The 17,584-nt window shown below is 42.2% G+C and overlaps 1 protein-coding gene across 1 annotated transcript in view; it reads left to right on the top strand.

The window, feature by feature from the left end:
- Positions 1–17,584, top strand: part of Aatf (apoptosis antagonizing transcription factor) — a 93,170-nt gene that overhangs the window by 63,488 nt on the left and 12,098 nt on the right. Inside the window, exons 11-12 of the mRNA NM_053720.1 lie at positions 1,661–1,741; positions 4,243–4,314. Coding sequence (NP_446172.1) covers positions 1,661–1,741; positions 4,243–4,314 — 153 coding nt within the window. The remainder of the gene's footprint in view (positions 1–1,660; positions 1,742–4,242; positions 4,315–17,584) is intronic.

The following is a 17,584-nucleotide window of genomic DNA, read 5'->3' as shown; positions in this document are numbered from 1 at the left end:
ATTATACATTTATCTGTCTTTACAATAAAATAGATTATAGTAATTAAGATTATATTAAGATTACAGTAATTGGATTTCCCTAGACTCCCCCCGCCCCATGCTGGGTTTTCCTTGTGCAAGTCAGGTAAGATGACGAGCTGCTACTGCAGTTCCCTTTCCATTTGTTCACAGGAACAGTTTGAGGGGATTCTTCTAGTTTGTTTTCAACTCTTACAAGAAAAATTAAGTTTCTGAAGGACTCTTAAGATGACCACAAACATATGAATCCTATATGGACCCTGACCCACTAAGCCATTATGAAAAAAAGATAATCTAAGGTGTTTGGAGACTGATAAATAATTGAGAATAAATATTATTTATTGTGTCAGTTTTCTTGCCTTTTTTTAAAGGTGTGATAATGGTATTAAAATCACATTGAGGCCAGGTGGTGGCACACACCTTTAATCCCATTACCTGGGAGGAAGAGGCAGATGGATCTTTGTGAGTTCAAGGCCAGCCTAGCTACACAGGGAATTCTAGGATAGCCAAGGTTACATAGTGAGAACTGTCTAAAAAAATAAAGAGATAATATTGACGGAGGGGAAGGAGAGTCTTTATCTTTTATTAACACATATGGAAATATTACAGATAGGATGTATATATTACTATGTAGAGAATACAAATTAAACAACTGTAAGCCTAGTGGATAATTATTAAGTTAGAGGGGAGGGGCAGGTGAGATGGCTTAGTGGTTACTGGCACTTGAAGCTTTGGCTCCCAGCATTCACACAGTGGCTCACATCTATCTGTAACTGCAGTTCCAGGGGATCTGATGCCCTCTCTAACCTCCATAGGCAAGGGTCACACAGTTAGTTTACATAAATGCATGCAAGCGAAAAACTAATACACATTAAATAAAATAAATCTTTAGAAGCAGTTAGAAAGGAGAACCGGTAAGGGACTGTAGGTAAAGGCACTTGCCACCAAGGCTGATGATCTGAGTTGCTGCACTTGCAGACGCCCTGTGTTTGGTTCCCAGAATTCACATAGTGGAAGGAGGCCCTCATGAGTTGACCTTAATACATGTGCTGTAATATGGTCAGGCATGCACAAGTGAGGGCACACACAGATAAGGAAATAAGTGTAAACTTTTTAATTAAGAGAAGCAAAAGCACCGAGGGTAGAAAACTGAGCCAGGCATAGTGGTGCATGTCTTCAACCTTAGCACTTGAGAGGTAGAGGCGGGTTCAAGGACAGCCAGGGCTACATAGAGAGACTCTGTGTCAAAAGCCAAGAGGGGGTGGTGAGGACATAAATGAGAATCAGTTGATGCTTTCAGACCAACTAGCACTTGCAGTAGCAAGAGACCATGTGTATAAGCTGGAACAGGGAGCCAGCAGCTTACTCTCAGTGGCAGACTGAGTGCTTGTCACTGCAGCTCTGTACGAGGAACAATGTTAAACCAGATTTGCTGTAGAATTTCCCAGCTGCCGTTTGTCTTTTACCATCGCACAAATCCTCTCCGATTGATCAGTCACTTTGGCCCAAGACTATTTGAGGAATTTGATGTAGGTTGATGATTTCTTTCTGCAGGGTTGTTAGAGAGAAAAATTCCAATTTGTCAATATTCATAATTGTTTCTGTGGGTAGTGATGCATAACATGGCTTGTGATTTTCCCAGGCAGTGGCTTGCAATCCAGAAACTACGAAGCAAAATCCGCAAGAAGGTAGATAGAAAAGCCAGCAAAGGAAGAAAACTTCGGTAAGTTTGTGGGAAGCAAATGAACAAGAGGCCATGTTGTTTCTGCTTAGTTTTCTTTGTTCCATTTTTCTCCTGATGAATCTAGTTTTGATTTTGGTCTTTGAGACAGGCTGACCTTGAACTAAAAAAAACCCTTCTGAGGGGGTGACAATATTCTGGTATCTGCTGCCACACCCACTGCTCATAATTCTGTTTTTATAGATGATAAAAGTAACAAAATGATGTGCAAATATTTTTATGACCTTGTTTTCTTACTCTAAAAGGGAAAGTGCAGTTTATTGAATGTTTATTCTATTGTTGTCAGTGGATGTATAAAATACTGTTAGTATTTCCCTCAAAGAAATAATTAGAAAACAAAATCAGAATGATTATTTTAGCTTTAAAAAGACAAAAGTGGAGGACTTTAAAAATATTAATAGTGTATTTAAATGATGAGGAATATAACTTTTGTGGGCAAATAGAAGCATTTTTGATGCTATGAAAACGCTCCGCTAAACTAATAATGAGTCTGGAGAAGCAGCAGATACTGACTGCTCTTGCACAGGACATGAGTTTGATTCCCAGCATCCATATCAGGCAGCTCACAACTCATATCCCCTGGAGCTAGGCACACACAGAGATCTACATGTGTATACATAATTAATAATAAAAGTATTCTACAAAGAAACACACAGACAAAAGACAGAGCAAGAGAATAGCAACTGACATTGCTAGACTTTTAGATTTACATCCTGGGGCCAGAGTAAGGCAGTGTTATCTGATAAAACCTCAGTGTCAAAGGGTCTGCCATAGTTGATAGTTCAGCCAAAAACATCTTTACCTTGTTGTATTAGATATATGACTGTATATAAATTGTGTGTGTGTGTGTGTGTGTGTGTGTGTCCTGCATCATTAAAAAGTTAAATTGCCTCTCTTCTATTGTTTTCCTTTAGACAAATATGGAACACTTTTAAATGTCTTTAGTTGATGCATGCCTGTAACTTTAGCAGTAGCAGGTACAGTCAGGAGTATTGTAATTTGGAAGCTAGCCTGGGGAACTAGCAAAACCCCGTTGAGACAAGGGAGAGAACCAACTTCACACAAGCAGACTTCATAGTTGCTTGGCCTTCTTTGGGGTTTGTTAAAACTTAGCAGGAGGGGTTGGGGATTTAGCTCAGCGGTAGAGCGCTTGCCTAGCAAGCTCAAGGCCCTGGGTTCGATCCCCAGCTCCGAAAAAAAGAAAAAGAAAAAACTTAGCAGGAAATGCTGGCTCAGCTTTGCAGAAGCAAGTGCACAGGAGCTGTTACTTCTCTTACAATTCAGCCTGAACTGTTAGGCTTTTTCCACTTCAAGGTTGAGATGTACAGCTCTGGTGCTTCTCTGGACATTGTTACTGTTGAAATTAAGAGGGTGACTCTAGCCACACTGCCTGAGTTTGGATTCCAGCTCTGATGGGGACTAATGCTTACTTTAGGGGAGACCTTGAACTTTTTTTTAAAAAGATTCATTTATTTATTTTATGTATGTGAGTACACTGTAGCTGTCCTCAGACACCAGAAAAGGGCATCAGATCCCATGACAGATGGTTGTGAGCCACCATGTGGTTGCTGGGGATTGAACTCACAACCTCTGGATGAACAGTCAGTGTTCTTAACCCCCATGTCTCCAGCCCCAGACTTGAACTCTTTTTGCTGGTTTCCTCATTTGTAAATGGGGATGATAATGACTCAGAACCAGTCTGTGGTAAGAGTCAGTGAAGATGGTATGTGGAGCTCTCAGAAGTGCTGGTCCCCACCACGCACTGCCGCAGTGTTGGCTGCCACTGCTGTTACTGTCCTGTCATGTTTCCAAGGCTGGGTCAGTTGGCCACCCTAGTGTTCCTTCCCTTGTCCAGTTCCATTCCCTTTTCTGAACCTGTCGTCCCTTCTTCTCACAGGGATTAAAGGATGTTACTCACAGTATGTGTAAATGGCAGCTTCATTCATTACTGTTAGGCTCAGGTTGCTCTCTGAGGCCGTGTATAAGACTAGATAACTTACTAGGGTCTCTTCAGAAGGAACTGTTGGGAGACACAGGTTCAAATGCTGTGTAGATGTCTGGTACAAAAGTAAGCATTCTCTTATTCTTACCTAATGGAATTTCTCTTGGAAATAAGTATATTCTTCCAAAGAATTGAGAGAGGCCAGCAATACTATAACCCATAAGCTCAGTACTTCGGAAGCTAAAGCCAGAGGATCAAAGCTTGAGGCCAGCTTGGACTACACACCCTTTGTGGTCAAGCGTGGTGTTATTTTAGCCTTCCAGATAGTTGCAACCTAAGTGCCAGCTGTAGGGCCTTGTAGGTCCTTGTTAGTCAGAAAATGCCAGGAAAAGAGAATAGAGTTGCAAGTGCCTGTGACCTTTCTCCACTCCGCTCTGGAACCAGAGTTCATGGTGGTCAGCCATGGGATTTAGCTGGTCAGACGTCTCTCTTGCTGAGTTAATGGTTACTCATACTGCTGTTTGTTTTCTTGTTTGTCTAGGTTCCATGTGCTTAGCAAGCTCCTGAGTTTCATGGCGCCTATTGACCACACTGCAATGAATGATGAGGCCAGGTGAGCACATTACTTGTATGTCTCAAGTGGCCTTGGGAGAGCCTGATAGCGAAGTTACAGCCACTCGTTGGCATCCCAGCAAGGTTCTGTCACACGTGTTTACTGCCATGGTTACCATGAAGTCCAATCCACATTTCCACAAATCTCAACACTGTCTCTGGTGGTTTGTTTTTCTCAGCATTAATCCACCTGCCTAGGTCATGAGCTCTTCTCCATGGCAGAGGCAGTGTGCTGTGTGTGCTGTGTGTGCTGTGTGTGCTGTGTGTGCTGTGGGCATTCGCTCTCTCTGCAGCCCTCAGTGCGGGCAGCTGTCGCTTTGGTTGTGTTTGTCGAAGCTGCTGTTGGGCGTTCATAAAGCTGAAATGATAGAATGTGTAGAGGGGATGTGTGGATGTTCACTGTTTATTTATTTATTTTAGGGCAGGGTCTCACTGTGTAGCCCAGGCTAGCATAGAATTCATAGAGTTCTGCCTTTCTCTGTCTCCCAAGAGCTAGGAATTAAAGAGATGTGCCGGAATGCCAGGCTTTATTTTATCATTGTTTTAGTTTTTAATTTGTTTTGGTTTCTTGAGACTCTTAGCTCAGGGTGAACTGAAACTCCTTGGGTAGTCTGGACTGACTTGAAACTGAGGACAGTCGTCCTGCCTTATTCTCCTAAGTGAAGGGGTTAGAGGTATTTGCCATTACACACAGCTTGTTCTTTAAAGAATAATTTGCTAGGCATGCACATAGCTTTAATCCCAGCATTCTGGAGGTGGAGGCAGGTGGATCTCTGCGTTCCAGGCCATCCAAGATATACAGAGAAGTCATGTCTCACGAAACCACCACCACCACCACCACCACCACCACCACCACCACCACCACCACCACCACCACCATCAATAATTTCTTTTACTGTGTATGGAGATACACATTTTCACTCCCAGCATTTGGAAGGCAGAGGCAAGAGGATCTCTGTGAGTTCAAGGCTACCCTGGACTCCATAGCAAGTTCTAGACCATCTAGGGTTGTGTAGTGAGCTGAAGAAGGTGGAGGAAGAATATTTCTTCTCTATTATTCATTTTTACTCTATTCTAATGAAGAGATCCCCTTCCTTGTATTCATTTGCCATGGAGTGATTTGTTTATAGCAACATGAATTCCTGTTTTCCTATCTTACTCAATGAATCATCTATTTTGATACTAAAATTGTACAGATTGGTGGAAGTCCCTTTAAGCCTGGTTGTATCATTTTGGTATGACCCCAGCATTCCTTATATCCATATTCTTTGCACATGATACTTTGCTGGTTCATTTTTAAATAGGGTCTCACTACGTATCCCTGCTTGGTCTGGAACAGGCTGGTCTCTACCATGTCAGTTGGACCAAAGTTTATCCTCTACTGTCCTTGTGCTTGCTCTGAAGTTGTTTCTTCTTGAAGAGTCCATCCTATTAGTGATGTTTAGATTTGGGTGTAAAATAGTGTTTGTTATTTCTGACTGTTCTTATATCAAGGGACATGTAGCACAGGGAACATGTGGGTACACGTATATACACTCAAAATGTTCCCATTCAGGGTTTGTTGGTCTTGGGTTTGTTTGTGTGTTTGTTTCAGCTTGTTCTTGCTTTTCTTCTAGAATTAAAGTTACATTCTACTATAAATATTTTTTATCCTATGAACATTTTTCTGTCATTAAAGCAAATTTTAAAATTGAAATGACTATAATATTTTATATCATTTAGCTATTCACTGACTAGTAGACACATTATTTTATCACAAATAATGCTGTGGTAATCTTCTTAGTGTATCATTTGCCAAATGAAGTCACTTGTTGACTGTAGGCTGGTGTTGGCTTTGCCAGGTGTCTCTTAAGTCACATGTAGCCTTTTGACTTGCTTCCAGACCTCATCCAATCACTTTGTCTCTTGCTTGAAAATAGTAGATCTATGGGTAAAGGCAACACACTGTTGGGTGTCTTTCCTTTGGTTTGTGTGGACACAAACTGCTTGTTGATATTCCTACATACATATGGATCTGTTTTGTAACCACATTTTTCTCAAGAGCTTTGTTAATGACTGCTAGGTATGGCTGCCTTTTCATTGGCTTTTGGATCTGGTCATTTGAAAGTTCCAAAGTAACTGAGCATTGTGCACACCTATAATCCCAGCATTTGAGAGTAGTGCTGGGAGGATCAAGAATTCAGGAATGCATGGGGACCAGTACAGAGATGGCTTAGTCATTGGGAGATGTGCTTCTCCTGAAGGTCTGAGCTCAGTTCCCAGCAACCATGTCAGATGCCTGCAGTTCCAGCTCAAGGGGGAATCCCACTTTTCCAGCCTCTGCAGGAATTTGCACTCATGCACACAAGGCACACACGTATGCATATCACTTTTAAAGTATTTTAAAATAGAACTTGGGGAGTAGAGGGATGATGGCTCAGTGGCTTAAAGGACTGCAGTTAGATTCTCAGTAGGTACATACTGGCTTATAACTGTCCATTAATTACTCCATTTCCAGAGGATCTGACACCCTCTTGTGTCCTCTATAAGCACAGACAAAACACTTGTCCACATAAAATAAAAATTCTTTAAGAACATTCATGCTGAGGGACTAGAGAGATGGCTCAGTGGTTAAGAGTAGTTGTTCTTGCAAGGAGCCTCAGTTTGGTTCCTACACCAAGGTTGCTCACCAACTGACTAAATCCCACTTTTGGGGAGTCAGTGTCTTTTGGCTTTCATGGACACCTGTGTGTGTTAGTGAGTGCACATGCACACATAAAAATGAAGTAAATTTAAAAAGGAGAGAGAGGGAGAGAGAAGTTGAAGAGGTGGCTCAGCAGTTAGGAGCACACACTGACTACCCTTGCAGAGAACCCAAGTGCAGTGACCAGCACCCACACCAGGTGGCTCACATCCACCTGTAACTCTAACTCCAGCTCCAGCTTCTGGACGCCTCCAGGTGCATGTGTTCATATGTCCACTCACACACATACGCACACAGAGGAGGGGGTGCTTAAAAGGTAAAACAACAAATCCTCAATTGCAAAGTGAGGTGAAGGCCGCCTGAGTTACATGAGACAAAGTTACATGCCTCAAAGTTAAAAAGCAAATTAAGTGCACCTTTGTTGTCCTTCCTGAATAATGTGGGGAAATGTATTAATAAGAAAGTTAGGTGTTATTTATTTATTTTTGAAATAAAGTTTCCTGAGTAGCTTAGGCTAGCCTTGAACTACAGTTATCCTGCCTCTGCCTCTTGACTGCTGGGATTACCTGGATGTGCCACTGTACCAGCTTGAGGGTATACTTTCAGCTCAGGCAGTAAATGAATAGTAATGGAATCTTTTGAATACATTACTGTAGAGCCACTTAGAATCCAGGTTTGCACTTCTTAGTTGAAGAAGCTCTCTTTTCTCCCTTTCTGCATCCCTCCTCCCCTTCCTTCTTCCCTTCTCATCCTCCATTTCTTTCTTCCTTTTCTGCAACACACACTGGCCTCAAACTTGCTATATGATGGAGGATGAATCTGAATTTCTTTTATTTTTTTATTGGGTCGTTTTTATTTATTTACATTTCAAATGTTATCCCCTTTCTGCTTTCCTATCCATAACCCCCCTACCTTATCCCCCTCCCCCTTCTTCTATGAGGGTGTTCCCCCACCCATTCACACACCCTTCCCGCCTCCCAGCCCTGATATTCCCCTGCACTGGGGAGGTCCAGCCTTGGCAGAACCAAGGGCTTCTCCTCCCATTGGTGCCCAACAAGGCCATCCTCTGCTACATATGCACTTGGAGCCATGGGTCTGTCCATGTGTACTCTTTGGATGGTGGTTTAGTCCCTGGGAGCTCTGGTTGGTTGGTATTATTGTTCTTATAGGGTTGCAAACCCCTTCAGCTCCTTCAGTCCATCCATTTGCCTATGAATTTCATGAAGACATTGTTTTTAATAGCTGAGCAGTACTCCATTGTGTAAACGTACTACATTTTCTGTAGCTATTCCTCTGTTGAAGGTCATCTGGGTTCTTTCCAGCCTCTGGCTATTATAAATAAGGCTGCTATGAACATAGTGGAGCATGTGTCCTTATTGTATGTTGGAGCATCTTTTGGGTATATGCTCAGGAGTGGTATAGCTGGGTCCACAGGTAGTGTACTAAGTCCAATTTTCTGAGGAACCTCCAGACTGATTTCCAGAGTGGTTGTACCAGCTTGCAATCCCACCAGCAGTGGAGAAGTGTTCATCTTTCTCCACATCCTCGCATTCATCTGTTGTCACCTGAGCCTTTTATCTTAGCCATTCTGACTGGTGTATATATTGGATATTAGCCCTCTATCGGATGTAGGATTGGTAAGGATCTTTTCCCAATCTGTTGGTTGCTGTTTTATCCTAATAACAGTGTCCTTTGCCTTACAGAAGCTTTGCAATTTTATGAAGTCCCATTTGTCAGTTCTTGATCTTAGAGCATAATCCACTGATATTCTGTTCAGGAAATTTTCTGCAGTGCCCATGTGTTCAAGGCTCTTCCCCACTTTTTCTTCTATTAGTTTGAGTGTATCTGGTTTGATGTGGAGGTCCTTGGTCCATTTGGACTTGAGCTTTGTACAGGGTGATAAGCATGGATCGATCTGCCTTCTTCTACATGCTGACCTCCAGTTGAACCAGCACCATTTGCTGAAAATGCTATCTTTTTTCTACTGGATGGTTTTAGCTCCTTTGTCAAAGATCAAGTGACCATAGGTGTTTGGGTTCATTTCTGGGTCTTCAATTCTATTCCAATGATCTACCTGTGTGTCTCTGTACCAATACCATACAGTTTTTATTATTATTGCTCTGTAATACTGCTTGAGGTCAGGGATAGTGATTCCCCCGGAAGTTCTTTTATTGTTGAGGATAGTTTTAGCTATCCTGGATTTTTTATTATTCCAAATGAATTTGCAAATTGCTCTTTCTAACTCTATGAAGAATTGAGTTGGAATTTTGATGGGAATTGCATTGATTCTGTAGATTGCTTTTGGCAAAATGGCCATTTTTACTATATTAATCCTGCCAATCCATGAGCATGGGAGATCTTTCCATCTTCTGAGATCTTCTTCAATTTCTTTCTACAGAGACTTGAAGTTCTTATCATACAGATCTTTTACTTCCTTGGTTAGAGTCACATCGAGGTATTTTATATTATTTGTGTGTATTGTGAAGGCCGTCATCTCCCTAATTTCTTTCTCAGCCTGTTTATCCTTTGAGTAGAGGAAGGCTACTGATTTGCTTGAGGTAATTTTTTTTTTTTTTTTGAGCTGGGGACCGAACCCAGGGCTTTGCGCTTCCTAGGTAAGCGCTCTACCACTGAGCTAAATCCCCAGCCCAGCTTGAGGTAATTTTATACCCAGCCACTTTGCTGAAGTTGTTTATCAGGTTTAGGAATTCTCTGGTGGAATTTTTGGGGTCACTCAAATATACTATCATATCATCTGCAAATAGTGATAATTTGATTTCTTCCTTTCCAATTTGTATTCCTTTGACCTTCTTTTGTTGTCTGATTGCTTTGGCTAGGTCTTTGAGTACTATATTGAATAGGTAGGGAAAGAGTGGGCAGCCTGGTCCAGTCCCTGATTTTAGTGTGATTGCTTCAAGTTTTTCTCCATTTAGTTTGATGTTGGCTACTGGTTTGCTGTATATTACTTTTACTATGTTTAGGTATGGGCCTTGAATTCCTGATCCTTCCAAGACTTTTAACATGAAGGGGTGTTGAATTTTGTCAAATGCTTTCTCAACATCTAATGAGATGATCGTGTGTTTTTTTTTTTATTTGAGTTTGTTTATATAGTGGATTATATTGATGAATTTCTGTATATTGAACCATCCCTGCATCCCTGGGATGAAGCCTACTTGATCATGATGTTTCATCATTTTGATGTGCTTACAAGCACTTTATTAAGTATTTTTGCATTGATATTAATAAGGGAAATTGGTCTGAAGTTTTCTTTCTTTGTTAGGTCTTTGTGTGGTTTAGGTATAAGCACATTCGTGGCTTCATAGAATGAATTGGGCAGTGTTCCTTCTGTTTCAATTTTGTGGAATAGTTAGGACAGTATTGGTATGAGATCTTCTATGAAAGTCCGATAGAATTCTGCACTAAACCCATCTGATCTTGGGCAATTTTTTGGTTGGAAGATTGTTAGTGACTGCATCTATTTCTTTAAGAGTTATGGGACTGTTTAAATGGTTTATCTGGTCTTGATTTAACTTGGTACCTGGTATCTGTCTAGAAAATTGTCCATTTCATCCAGATTTTTCAGTTTTATTGAGTATAGGCTTTTGTAGTACGATATGATGATGTTTTTGAATTTCCTCAGTTTCTGTGTTATGTCTCCCTTTTCATTTCTGATATTGTTAATTTGGATACTCTCTGTGTGCCCTCTGGTTAGTCTGGCTAAGGGTTTATCTATCTTGTTGATTTTCTCAAAGAACCAGCTCCTGGTTCTGTTGTTCTTTGTGTGGTCCTTTTCGTTCTACTTGGTGGATTTCAGCCCTGAGTTTGATTCTGCCATCTACTCCTCTTGGGTGTATTTGCTTCTTTTTGTTCTAGAAGTTTTTTTAACCGTGCCTTCAGGGTTTCCAGGGTTCAAGCCTCCTTAACCAAGAACCAGGGTTGCCATTCACTGTCCCACAGTAACCAACATCCTTCTCCAGTGGATTAGCTTCAGATAAGGAACTTGACAGTAGTCTTACAGCTCAAGAACTGAGAGTTTGTGTTTTGTTGTTGTTTTGTCATTTTTGAGACAGACTCTGAATGTAGCCCAACCTGACCTGGAAAGGCTGTCCTGGAACTTGCTATGTAGACCAGGCTGGTCTTGAACTCAGATCTGCCTGCTTCTGCTTTTATCAAAGATGTACACCACTATGCCTGAAACTGAGAATGTGTTTTCTCATAGGACATTCTTTTACATTTGTGTCTTCTAAGGTGAGGGTTCATCTGTCTTTCTGCTCAGGCTTGGTCCTCTGAATGGGCCAGATGAACTTTGAATACTATAACTGGGTATCAGCTCTTTCTGCTTGTAGCATCAAAACTTCCAGGGCTGGAAGTAAAGTATTGGTACTTCATCTTAAGTGAGGAGAGAGAGTAGCATGACCTTTTTTGTGAGTTTTGTTTTGTTCTTTCAAGACAGTGTCTTGCTGTTTCCCAGGCTGGCCTTGAACTCACAATCTTCCTACATCAGCCTCCTGAGTGCTGGGTTGCAGGTGTATGTACCTTCTTACTTTGTTTCTCTTCAGTGGGAAAAGTCAAGTGGAAGTAATGCAAGATAGCCAGTCTTCTGTAAACCATAGGCTTTGTATATAGATTCAGCCAACCTTCCATTAGAAAGTTTAGGAAGAGGGTCCTGGGGAGATCGTACAGAGGCATGAGGACCTCAGTTGGAATCCCCAAGAAAAGTCTGGTGCAGTAATGTGCATGTGTAATCCAGTTCACTTACCATGGGATGTAAGGTGGAGGCAGAGAGTCCCTACAAGCTCAATGGGCCCGCTAGCCTGAAGTACACAGCAGTGAGCAAGACAACCCGTCTAATCCAAGGTGGACAGGGCTAGCAACATGGTTCAGTGGGTAAAGCTTCTTGCTCCCAAGACTGGTGATCTGAGTTTGATCCCTGGAGCCCACATAGTAGGAGAGAATTAAGTTCCAAAAGTCATCCTCTGACCCCCATCCCCACCCAAACATACCCACATATACATACAATAAATAAGTATGAAAAATTAAAATAAAGCAAGGTGGAAGGCACTGGCTGACACCGAGGGTTGCCTCTCACCTCCACATGGGTTCTGTGGCATACGTGTGCCTGCACTCACAGACATGAGTTTGTGCTCACACATACACACATGTGTACCCATATAAGTAAATATTTAAGGAAAGAAAAATTGTGCAGGGGTTTGGAGATGTAGTTTAGAGATGTACAGCACTTACCCAGCATGCCTGAGACTGTAGGTATGGTCCCAGAACCCTAAAAAGGGATGGAAGGGAGGACAGTTATGTATGTATTTAACATGCTTTTCTGAGGTATTGGCTCTAAACATTATAATATGTGGTAATTACATAGCTCACACTGAATCAATGGTGAGTAGAGATGCTAACCTAGTGGCTGCCAGAAGTTTATGCAAATGCTGTACTGTTTTATAAACAGGACTGAAGCCTCTGCAGATGTTGGCACTGCTGCACTCCCCATGGATGAGTAGGGAGACAGTGTCATTGAGGTGGTAGATTCTGGTATCTTAGAGGAAGGGCCGGGGGTCCTGGAGCCATTCTGCCATATGTACTGAGGGGCCACTGTGTGTGTGACCTTCATTTGGTAGCATTCGGCTTTGTGTCATTTTTATGCCATGATGGGAGATGTCCATGGTTGTTTGAATGTCACTGACTCCTGCGCTGCCTCCCTCAAGTGAACAGCTCAGGTTTTGCTAACTTACAGATAAGTCATTTTTGCCACATATGTGAGGATACCGGGATTTAAACAATTTTTTTGTTTCATTTCTGATTTTGAGTTAGAGAAGAACTTTATAAGCATGATAAAGGGACAAGAAACCCTAAGGAGAATTATTAATATAATAATATATTCAGAGGAACACATATGTTCCTCTGAGAAAGACATCAGAAACCAGGTCCATTTGTAACCGACAAACTAGACCAAGTCTGATGGTGCTCTGCTGTGAATAGTGTATCTACAACTTCCTCAGATCCCAGGAATCATGGGGAACATGTTTCAACATTAGGACTTGAATCCTATAGAGTAAAAATTTCAAGAAATGCAAATTAAGATGAGTTTTTTTCCCTTTTGCTAGTAACCTGTAGTGATGGCGGTGTGAGGGGTGAACTCTCATGTGTTGTCTTGAATGTGTGACTAGTGAATCCTTTTGGAGAGTCATTGGTGTGTGTGTGTGTGTGTGTGTGTGTGTGTGTGTGTGTGTGTGTGTGTGTGTGTGTGTTTGTAAGGAGCTTTTGTTCTAGGATCTTTATTGCAATATTGTTTATAATTTTGAAAAACGAATAGTCCAAATAGCTCTAGTCCCCAACCATAGGGAACTGGTTAGATAACACTGTGTTGATGAGATTAGTAGCAACCGTTGGGAAGGAAGCAGAGTTGTGTAATATGACATCAGTGGAAAAGAGCCTACTAAACACAGTACTGTAATGCCGTTTCTGACTTGATAAAATAAACAAGTTGAGTCTCCATTATTCAAAATGTTCAGAACCAGAAGATTCAGGAGTTTTCCAGGTTTGGCAATATTTGCATAGACTTTGTTAGTTTCCTCCAGAATGAGAAAATCTAAAATCAAAAAGGTGCCACATGGCCAACTATTTGAGCAGTGTGTTAGGACTCAAAAATTTTCAGCTTTCAGGGGCTGAGTTGCATCGGAATGGTACAGCCTTTCCCTGTATCCTTGAAGGTCAGTTCCCAGCACTGTGACAACAGAACGAAGTGCAGATTTCAGATTTCCATATTGATGCTGCCTGATATGTAGAAGGTAGGGAAAACCCGAAATAGTTGTACTATCATGCAGAGATCTCCAGGACAGTCTGTTAACTGAGGAGAGAAAGTTTGCCGGTATCCCTCATTGTAATTTAAAATATGAAACCGGGGCCTGGAGAGATAGCCTCAGCAGTTAAGAACACTCGTTGCTCTTGTACAGGACAGACCCAGGTTCAGCTCCCAGCGCCATTCTGGTTGCAGCCATTTGTAACTCTATTTCCAGGAAATCCAGTGCCCTCTTCTGAACTCCACAGGTACCAGGCATGTAGTGTGAGCATTCATATAGTTTACATACATACATACATGTAGGCAAAACACCCATAAAATGGAATGAATAAATAAAAATTTAAAATTTACAAACATTAAACAGGCGTACGGTGGCCTTGTGCATCTACACTGCAGTGTGTGCACGTGGGAGAGTGTCTGCTCAGTGATTACCAGTGGAGAAGGGGTGGGGCGACATGGAGTGAAGAGGCCGGTAGTGTTGTAGTTTTCTTGCCTGCCTCTGAGCTAATGTATTCTATGAGAGAACTCATCTGTCCCTTACTAGGAGATAAGAAGCCTTTGATTTATTACGGGGAGTGGAGGGAAGTAAAAGACACTTTTACTGATTTGTGTCTGTAGTACTTGGGTTTTCTCCAGTACGCTTGTATTGCTTTATATCAACAACAAAAAAGCTACTTTCATTTTTGAAATTGTTTGTGAACTATGGTGGCATAGGGAAAGTTCTGATATTCCTCTGTTGACGTATGTAAAGTAAAAGATGGTCTCTCCCCAGTGGTTTCTTCCCTAAACTGACTTCGTGGCACTAGCCCAGCTCTCCTCCCTAACTGTGTTACCACATAGTAGGCCACACAGAACTAACTCCCGGTGCTCTTGAAGTTCTGTCCCCAGAGGCAGCTCGCCCACAGTTGAGTTGACCCAGGTCTGTGGTTGCCCCATCTCTCTGCAGGTGCTCAACGGCTCCAGCTTATTGTTTGCAAAGAGGCCTAAATTAGATTCTACCTAGGTGTTTGGGCCTCTGAGTGCTCACCCTCCACTCCCTTGTCCCTGTCCAGTTTGAAGTCAGTAGATTTGGATTGGTTGAAGCGGACAGAAATGGGAATGTTCTCATTAAAAGAAAGAGCAGAGCTCTTTCACACCGGGTGTTAACACACAAAATGTGGTGTGTGGAAGGGCAGCGGGGCATCCCTGTCTTGTCCCCTGTGGAGTGTTCTTTAGTTAGTTAAATTTTGCTGATACAAATTCTTTTCTCACACTAGGAATTTTTATCTTGAAGTGATCTATTTAAAAAACCTTTTTAAATGCAAAGTAGCCCAGCTGAGTTCTCAGGTAGCCATACTTCCTTCCCCTTGGGAGAGGTTCACTTTGGATTCTAGTTTAAGTGCTTTCAGGGCACTTTTGTTAGTGAAAGTCTTGTGTGACCTTGACATATCCTATGTAAGTGTGACTCCAACTCTGAGGGAGACGCGTGTCTGGTGTATATTTTCCTGAATTAAAAGAATCTTTGTGGGGGTTGGGGATTTAGCTCAGTGGTAGAGCGCTTGCCTAGCATGTGCAAGGCCCTGAGTTCGGTCCCCAGCTCCGAAAAAAAAGAAAAAACAAACAAAAAAAAAAAAAAGAAAAGAAAAAGAATCTTTGTGCCTTTGCACAAGACTTACCATGAGCCTGAAAGCTAGTCCTATTTCACCACACTGCACAGAGCAGCCAGGAGTGAGTGGGCTGAGGAGAGCAGGCATGGGCTGCTCTCTGACTTACAGGCAGAGGTCTTTCTAAGCTGGTATGGACTTTGAGTACCAGAGTTTCCCTCACGTGATGTGAGTACTGACCACAGAGAGTTTACATGGTCAGTAAACCTCCATAACCTTCCTCTGCGGCAGACGACAAGGCACTGAGAGGTGGGGAGATCTGCTGCCTTTTGCTGTCTATGCTAGGCCTTTGGAGGCAGACTTTAAAGGTATGAAGTCGTGTGTGTGTGTGTGTGTGTGTGTGTGTGTGTGTGTGTGTGTGTGTGTATGTGTGTTGCAGGTAGAAGTCTGTCATGTGCCCTCAGGGAGAGCATTGCAAATCTCTGAGACATGCTGAGAAGGGGCCCATGGCTGAACTTCACTAACTCTGGTTTCTGCTCTTGGCAAGGACAAAGGATCTCAACAGGTCTGAGAAAAGTGGCATGGCCATGTTTGCTTCTAGGAGGATCCTCCTTCCAGGTTAACTCCGGCACTGGCCCTTTTAAGTGCAGGTTATTGCATTTTTCTGTGTAACTTCCTTTATTTATTTACAAACATGATGGCAACATTAGCATTTAGAATTATGTGGTTCCATTGCAAAAACAAACAAAAAAACTCCCAACAAATTCTTAGTAGGAACAGCGGCCTCATCCTCTCCCCAGGAATAAAACCTTTCTACATGTGTAAAGCAGCTGGCATTAAACAGAACAAGGAGGGGCCCTCGGTGATGAGTTCTGTGTACTGAACGTATTATTGTCTTACATCTGGAGTTTAAGAAATGTACGAATGTAAGCCTTGTAAATGTAAGTCTTGTAAAGTGCTTTGTCAACATCGCAGCCATGTTGCTCCTGAGGTGCCTTGGTATAATAGGATTTCTACAGCCAATTTGTCTTCGGCTTGCCGTTTTTGTGTATGGGCATGCAGTCTACATTCTATGTGCAGGCATGTTCCCCACTCTCCTGATAGCAGTCCTGTCCCCAGCCCATAGCTAACCCCCACCCCACCCTCACCCCACGCCAATTCTTAGAGCTCTCCTGTCTATTGTGCTGCTTTATTCAATAGACTCGGGCACTGGTCTTGATGGATGCTGTGCTGTAGGTTGCACAGCATTGAGAGCTCATCTGCTCTCGACCCCAGGAAACACTGTCCTTACAGCATTTTCTGCTGTTGGGTAAGAACTTTAGGCAAGAATGGTTAAACTACAGATGTTTTCTCTGAGGCTTCTTATCTCCTAAGAAGACACAGGTTCTTCTGACAGGTGAGACAAGTCTGGGCAGATATGCAACACTGATCTAATCAACAGAACAAGAGCCCTGCTCTAACTGGTGCTACCTTTTACCAGCGTCATTAAGGGCTCCCATTACTCTTTTATTAGCCGCTCCTTCTCTTCCTTATCAGATTGCAGTGCAAACATAACTCACGGCAGTGATTTGATCTCTGTTAAAGAGGATTACAGCTTTGCATTAACTCGGATTGACATAGTTTATAATTCACTTGTTGATACTCTGGAGAGTGTTGCCACACGCCTGACCTCCCTTAGCAGTGCTGAGGGGAAAGGGCCCCCATAGATCATCATTAAAGATGGCGCCCAGCACAGACAGGAGATCCACAGCAGAGAGGACAAAGGAACACTCTCAAGTTCAAGCCTAAGACTTAGTCCAGACTCAAACCTGGGTTGAAAATAAAGCATTACTGTTGTGCCTTTGTTTTTCCTGTTTGGTGCTGTTGGCCTCTCACACTGGAGAATTTGAACTGTCAAATTGAAGTTTGATTCCAAGCAGGAGAGAGTGATAGAGGTGCATCTTCTTAACAGGACTGAGAACATGGAGCAGAGAAATCCTTTAGAGTCTGGTTTTTCATTTCTGCAGCCAGGTTCTCAGTATCTCCTCATAATTTAAGATTCTCTCTCCTCCAAAGGATAGTAGTATTACATGTTTGCTAAAGGGGTTCTAGTTTTTTTTTTTCCTTAAGGATTTGTTTTAAAATTATTAGGAGGTTCTAAATATAGCATCTTACCGACACTGCTTTAATCACAGCTAAAGTGGCTTGCAAGTGT

The sequence above is a fragment of the Rattus norvegicus genome, chromosome 10 (assembly GCF_036323735.1).
Source record: "Rattus norvegicus strain BN/NHsdMcwi chromosome 10, GRCr8, whole genome shotgun sequence".
Lineage (NCBI taxonomy): Eukaryota > Metazoa > Chordata > Mammalia > Rodentia > Muridae > Rattus > Rattus norvegicus.
The sequence above is the reverse complement of the archived record's forward strand: the minus strand, read 5'-3'. Positions and strand labels throughout refer to the sequence as shown.